The sequence below is a fragment of the Suncus etruscus genome, chromosome 15, assembly GCF_024139225.1.
Source record: "Suncus etruscus isolate mSunEtr1 chromosome 15, mSunEtr1.pri.cur, whole genome shotgun sequence".
NCBI classification, from domain to species: Eukaryota; Metazoa; Chordata; class Mammalia; order Eulipotyphla; family Soricidae; genus Suncus; species Suncus etruscus.
Genome location: NC_064862.1, coordinates 66,975,947 through 66,983,062, shown reverse-complemented (window position 1 = coordinate 66,983,062; position 7,116 = coordinate 66,975,947). Strand labels below are relative to the sequence as shown.

Genomic DNA, 7,116 nt, shown 5'->3' with positions numbered 1-7,116 from the left:
CCAGTATCTCCCCCAGCCCCCTCCAAATAGAAGCTACAAAAATTAAATAGGAGTCACACACACAGCAGTACTAAGACCATATGGAATGCCAGGGATTGAACCCAGGTGGTCTGCATGCAACGCAAGTGCTTTACCCACTGTACTCTCTCCACTCCAATTAGCTTAACTTTCTTTTTTTTTTTTTTTACCTTAACTTTTGAGCCATAAATCCACCCCTGCCTAACTCCGTTTTGATTGCTTTCAATACAATTAAGTGAAAACTCCTTATTAAGAGTTTGGGTCTGGGGTAGGGTGTTTTCCTTGCACGCAGTCAACCCAGATTCAATTTCTGGCATTCTATATAGTCCCCTGAGTCTGCCAGGAATGATTCCTGAGGGCAGAGCCAGGAGTAACCTCTGAGAATCACTATGTGTGGCCGAAAACGAAATCAAGCCAAGCCAACAAATGTTTGAGTCTGTGGTAATGGAATTAATATAAAATAACATGGGGCCAGAGAGAGGGCGTGGAGGTAGGGCATTTGCCTTGTGTGCAGAAGGATGGTGGTTCGAATCCTGGCATCCCATATGGTCCCCCAAGCCTGCTAGGAGCGATTTCTGAATGTAGAGCCAGGAGGAACCCCTGAGTGCTGCCGGTGTGACCCAAAAACCAAAATATATAAATATTTATATATATAATATATAATAACATATGATGATCCAGAAACCTTTAGCATTCTGACTAATTTCATCTTTTATAGATGGCGCTCAGGGGTTACTCCTGACTCCACGCTCAGAAATTGCTCCTGGCAGGCTCGGGGGACCATATGAAATGTCAGGATTTGAACCAATGACCTTTTGTATGAAAGGCAAACGCCTTACCTCCATGCTATCTCTCCGGCCCCTATAGATGGCATATTTTTAAAAATATGATTCTTTAGGGGCCAGAGAGGTAGCACAACGGTAGGGCGTTTTCCTTGCATGCAGAATGACTATGGTTCGAGTGCCGGCATCCCATATGGTCCCCTGAGCCTGCCGGGGTTGATTTCTGAGCATAGGACGAGGAGTAACCCCTGAGCACTGCCGGGTGTGACCCAAAAACAAAACAAAACAAAAAAATAGAAAAAAATGGTTCTTTAATTTCTTTTTCCTTTTTTTTTTTTTTTTTTTTGGCCCACATTCATTGATGCTCAGATGTTTACTCCTGGCTCTGTGCACAGAAATCACTTCTGGTGATGCTCAGGGGACAATATGGGATGTTGAGACTTGAACCCGGGTTGGCCTCGTGCAAGGCAAATACACCCTACCCACTGTGCTATCACTCCAGGGCCCTCTCCCCTGGTACTAATATTTCTTCAGTAAATATTGTTTCCTTTACATCAGAACACTTTTCTAGTGGCATCAAATATCCAATAAAATAGTTACTGATGGTGAATGTCATTGGGAAGAAAGCACAGTTCCACATTTGGTGTACACAGCAGTTTTTGCGTACCAAGTTTGAACTGTTGCATACTCAGTTTTGTTTTTTTGTTGTTTTTTTTTTTTTGGGGGGGGCACACCCGGTGACGTTCAGCTCACTCCTGGCTAGGCGCTCAGAAATCACTCCTGGCTTGGGGGAACCATATGGGATGCCGGGGGATCGAACCGCAGTCCACCCTAGGTTAGCGCGTGCAAGGCAGACAGACACCCTACTGCTTGCGTCACCGCTCCAACCCCTGCATACTCAAAAGTTTTAACACAGGTTCCAGCAAAAAGTGCTTGCATGAAATCGGCCTGTTTTTTGCTGATCGCCACCACGACCCTGCGGGCCAGCACTAGGAACCGGTTCCGTCCTCTGGAACTTCGCGGCTGTGTGATGTCACCGTGTCCGGCTCCTCCGAAGGAACCCGCGCGGCCGGGGCCGGCCCGTCCAGCAGCGCGGGGCGCGCTCGCCGCGGCCCTGCTGCCCCGCGCCATGGAGCCGGTGCTCCTCTGCAGCCGGTCTGGGTCCCAGCAGGCGTTCCCCGAGATGTGGCCGGCCTCGAGTCCCGAGGAGGAGCTCTACGACTGCCCCGACGAGCACTACCTGCGCGACTTCCCGGCCTGCGGGGCCGGGCGCAGCAAGGGCCGGACTCGGCGCGAGAGGGAGCAGCGCGCCAACTGGACGGTGCCCGGCGGCCACGAGCGCAAGGTCGCCCAGAAGCTGGTCAACAGCCAGCGCAAGCGGCGCCAGCGGCAGCTGCAGCCCCGGCCACGCACCCGTCTTGCAGAGCGCTGGTGCGTGTGCTCCGCGGGGCAGAGTGGGGCCTTGGACACGGCGGAGCAATCCTGTACCCCCCACGGGCTCGGCTAGGTAGGGCAGGCTCGGCCCCCTTAGCTGGGAATGGTTGATTACCCCAGATTTCACCCCCTCAAACCCCTTTCATCATCCCATCGCAGCTGGAATTCTCCCTTTGATCATTTTGGGCAGAAGGAATGACCCAAGAAAGACAGAAAATACCTTTGAACAAACACAAGTGATAACTTTGTTTTCAGGGCTCAGGCTCGGATGAAACAGGCTAATTTGTTTCCGTTGGATTTCCTGCAGGACACCCGAAAGACCTAATTTAAGTATTTTCTCTGACTCCAACTCTGCAACTTTGTGGTCCTAATCCTGGCTGGTCGACAGAACTTTTTCCACCTCACTTAAGTTTACTGTTTCTGTGTTACATAATGATTGTTAATTCAGTAGCGACCAAGGAGGAATGCCTTTTTAGCGCTCTTAATTAAAAGAGAAGCAATGATAGAAATTTAACTCTTCTGGTTTTGTTCTCAGTTACTATGGTAATTGGGCTATGGTTTTGTTCTATGACTACTGTGGTGGGGTCTGTTTTTTTTTTTTCCTCCAATGTTTTCAGTTACTGTTAACTTTCCAGCATCATAGTTTCCTCAACTGTAGACAAATTTTCATGATTCAGAACTACTTACAAATTGCATGCTTGGGAACAGGGATTAAAATATATTGCCGAATATGGTGGTGCAGTTGTCCTTCCTCTTCTCTTCAATGTGCATTTGCTAGTCTCTGAAGCAGCAATCTAGTGATTTTTTTTTTTTTAGTTTTTTTGTTTGTTGTTTGGTTTTGGGGCCACACCCGGCAGAGTTCAGGAGTTACTCCGTGCAGGGAACCCGGGATGGACTTGGGTTTGATCCCCGACATCCCATATGCTCCCCTAAGCCTACCAGGAGCGATTTCTGAGCATATGGGATGTCGGGGATCAAACCCAAGTCCATCCCGGGTTCCCTGCATACAAGGCAAATGCCTTACCACTGTTTAATCACTACGGCCCCAGCAAACTGATTTTAATCTTCCCTAGTTTACTCTGGCTTTCAGCAAATTTCTGCGTGTAACTACTCTAGAGTTCCACAAGCTTTAGCTTTCTCATTTTGAGTTATGAAATGTAAATTAACAATGCTTTTCTAAAGTTCTTAGTGCCTAGCATATACTAGACACTCAAAAATATAATTAGTACTAATTCTAGTAATAATTGTCTAATTATTACACTATTATAGCCTCCAGAGTGTCTCTCCTACACCCTAAATTCCCTTTGCTATGACTCAGACACCATGCCCAGATCAATACTCCTGAAGACTATATCAGTTATATAAAAATACTCATGGCTAGAGCCATTGTACAGCAGGGAGGATGCTTGCCTTGAAAGTAGCCGACCCAGGTTCAATCTCTGATGCCCCATACTGTTCCCTAAACAGTTCCAGGAGTGATTCCTGAACCCAGAGCCAGGAATAAGCCCTGAGCACTGCCAGATATGGCCCCAAATCCAAATAACTGCTCTAATATTTTTGAATGTAATGTTATACTGGAAATGATTTAGAGCTCCCTTTTGTTTGTTTTGGGGCCACACCGAGTGGTGCTCAGGGGTTACTCCTGGCTCTGCACTCAAATCATCATTCCTGGTCGGTTTGAGGGCCTATATGGGTTACCAGGGATAGAACCCAGGTGAGCCATGTACAAAGCAAAAAGCACTACCTACTGAGATATCGCTCCAGCCCAGGGGTCCTCAAACTTTTTAAACAGGGGGCCAGTTCACTGTCCCTCAGACCATTGGAGGGTCTGACTATAGTAAAAACAAAACTTATGAACGAATTCTTATGCACACTGCATATATCTTATTTGCAATGAAGAAACAAAACAGATACAAATACAATATGTGGCCCGCGGGCCATAGTTTGAGGACCACTGCTCCAGCCCTTAGAGTTCCTTTTTTAAAAACACAACTCTATTCATATGTCTTACTAATTACTAAAATAATAATAATAATAATAATAATAATAATAATAATAATAATAATAATAATAAGGGGGCTGGAGAGATAGCAAGAAGGTAAGGCGCTTGCCTTGAATACAGAAGGACAGTGTTTCGAGTCCCGGCATCCCATATGGTCCCCCGAGCCTGCTAGGAGCGATTTCTGAGTGTGGAGCCAGGAGTAACCTCTGAGTGCTGGCCGGGTGTGACCCAAAACAAACAAACAAAAAAATAAAGTGTAAGAACTTTAATGAATGGGCCAAAGATATAATAAAGCAAGTAGGGTGCTTGTCTTAGAAGCAGCTGACACACATTCAATCCCCAGAACCAAATAAGCTCCTGTGCACCACCCTGAGTGATCTCTGAGTACAGAGTCAAGAATAAGCACTGACCACCAACAGGTGTTACCCCTTTGGAAAAAAAAATCGGGGTCGGAGAGATAGCGTGGAGGTAAGGTGTTTGCCTTTCATGCAGGTTGGTGGTTCGAAGCCCAGCATCCCATATGGTTCCCAGAGTTCAGGGGACGATTTCTGAGCATAGAGCCAGGAATAGCCCCTGAGCACTGCCGGGTGTGACCCAAAAACAAAACAAAACAAACAAAATCCACATAAGTCTGTTCATCTGGCTAATTGAGTATCCTTATGCTTATGATGTGCTGTGCTAGTTAGCTTTTCCAGGAGCAAGTGATTGGGAGTAAGGAAGTCACAGTATCTTTTATGATCTAGTTAGCACCACTGTTTTTTAGTTTTGTTTATTATGTTTTGGGGACCAATCCCAACAGTGCTTGGAATTGCAACTCAGGGTCTGTATTCATTGGTACTCTGAGGACTATGAGAGGACTAGAGATTTTCCCTCGAAGCCTTTGTGTCATCTCCCCAGGTCCTACTTTTACTTTTTCCTGTTCATTATCAGAGTTACTATGGAGTCTGAGAGATAGTACAGTGCGTAAATTGCCCTGCAGGTGGCAAATCTGGGTTCTGTGCCTACCCTCTGCTATGGTCCCCCGACCTCAGAGCTTACTCAGGAGTAAGCCTTGAGTACCACCAGGTGTGCCCCAAAATGCATATTTTATTTATTTATTTATTTATTTATTTATTTTGGTTTTTCGGGCCACACCCGTTTAAGCTCAGGGGTTACTCCTGGCTAAGTGCTCAGAAATTGCCCCTGGCTTGGGGAAACCATATGGGACACGGGGGATCGAACCGCAGTCCTTCCTTGGCTAGAGCTTGCAAGGCAGACACCTTACCTCTAGCGCCACCTCGTCGGCCCCTTAATGCAGATTTTTTTTTCTTTTCTTTTCTTTTTTTTTTTTTTTTTTTTTTGGTTTTTGGGCCACACCCGGTAACGCTCAGGGGTTACTCCTGGCTATGTGCTCAGAAGTTGCTCCTGGCTTGGGGGACCATATGGGACACCGGGGGATCGAACCGCGGTCCATCCAAGGCTAGCGCAGGCAAGGCAGGCACCTTACCTTTAGCGCCACTGCCCGGCCCCCTTAATGCAGATTTAAATGCAGATTTAAAAATAGTGAAGATCCAAACAGGGTATAATTGGATACCCAAGTTGGTCCCCCAAGTTCTGCCAAAAGTTATTCCTGGGTGCAAAGTCTGGAGTATTGGCCTCAGCATTGGCCAAATGTAGTTTCAAAACAAAACAAAATAAGTAAGTTACTAAATCCAGTGCATACTGAGAAAGAGAGAATTAAACTATCTCTTGAGGCAAATGTCAAGGATTTGATTTGTGGGCATATTTTAAAATCACCATAGTGTATTACAGGTATGTTCATTGTAGAAAAAGCAAGAATATCGACAAGAGGAGAAAAATAAATCATTTCCTAACCAAAATGAATAGTATCACCATTTAGGTATATATAAACCCATCTTTATACATAAGCTTTCTCAAAATATAAATATAGTATGCTTTATTTTGTTAACAGTTCCTTCACTTAACATATTGTGAAAATACTTTTTTCATTAAACATCTATTTTTAATAATTATTAAAGTACCGTGCTTACAAAATTGTTCATGATTAAGTTTCAGTCATAGAATGTATACCACCCTTTATCAGTGCATTTTTCCTACCACCGATGTCTGTCCCCAGTTTCCCTCCCATCCACCTCCATCTGCATTTTACTTCTCTTTTCTTTTTTGACTTTCCGGTTTGCACGATGGTTACTGAAGGGGTCTGTGCAGATCACTTCATCTCCTTTCTGAATGCAATTCAGATCCACAAACAAGAGACATGCCAATAGCAAGAAGAAAAACATACGAAGTCCAGCTAAAGCTAGCCCTGTTTCAACTTTGCAGGGGGCTTTCATTCGCTCTTAATATTATACTTCAATGAGACTCAAAACGATTTACCCCAGCAGGAATGTTAAATGTTGAGGGGCCCGAGCCATACAAAGTATATAGCGGATAGCGCGCTTGCATGGAACACGGCCTACCCGGGTTCGACTCCCCGTTTCCCATAAGGATCCCGCACCCATCAGAAGGGGTTCCTCCAGGCTCTAGGCTCAGAAATCGCTCCTGGCAGGCTCGGGGGAACCAGTGGGGTGCCGGGATTCGAATCACAATCCTGCGTGCAAGGCAAACAAACGCCCTGCTATCTCTCCTGCAAGGAAAGCGCCAATCCTGCAGGCCCCGGAACTAAAGTGACTACCCTCCTTCTCCTTCGAGGGACAAGATTTGCAGGGCAAGCGCAGAAACTTCCGGCTTTCTCCTTCCGGGACCCACACGCGCGCTAATGACGCAATCGCGAGTCTTCAGGAGCCGCCGCAACGCCGCCGGACGTTATCAATGACCTTCAAGGACGTACGCAGTGACGTAGAGAAACGTGATCGGCGTGCACGCTGATTGGTCGTTCCC

General features: G+C 46.2%; 1 protein-coding gene across 1 annotated transcript; it reads left to right on the top strand.

Moving 5' to 3' along the window:
• Positions 1 to 1,815: 1,815 nt before the first annotated feature.
• Positions 1,816 to 2,307, top strand: NUPR2 (nuclear protein 2, transcriptional regulator). The gene has a single exon (XM_049788155.1). It carries the CDS (start codon positions 1,831 to 1,833, stop codon positions 2,305 to 2,307), a length of 477 nt encoding a protein of 158 aa, XP_049644112.1. The 5' UTR covers positions 1,816 to 1,830.
• The last annotated feature ends 4,809 nt before the right edge of the window (positions 2,308 to 7,116 follow it).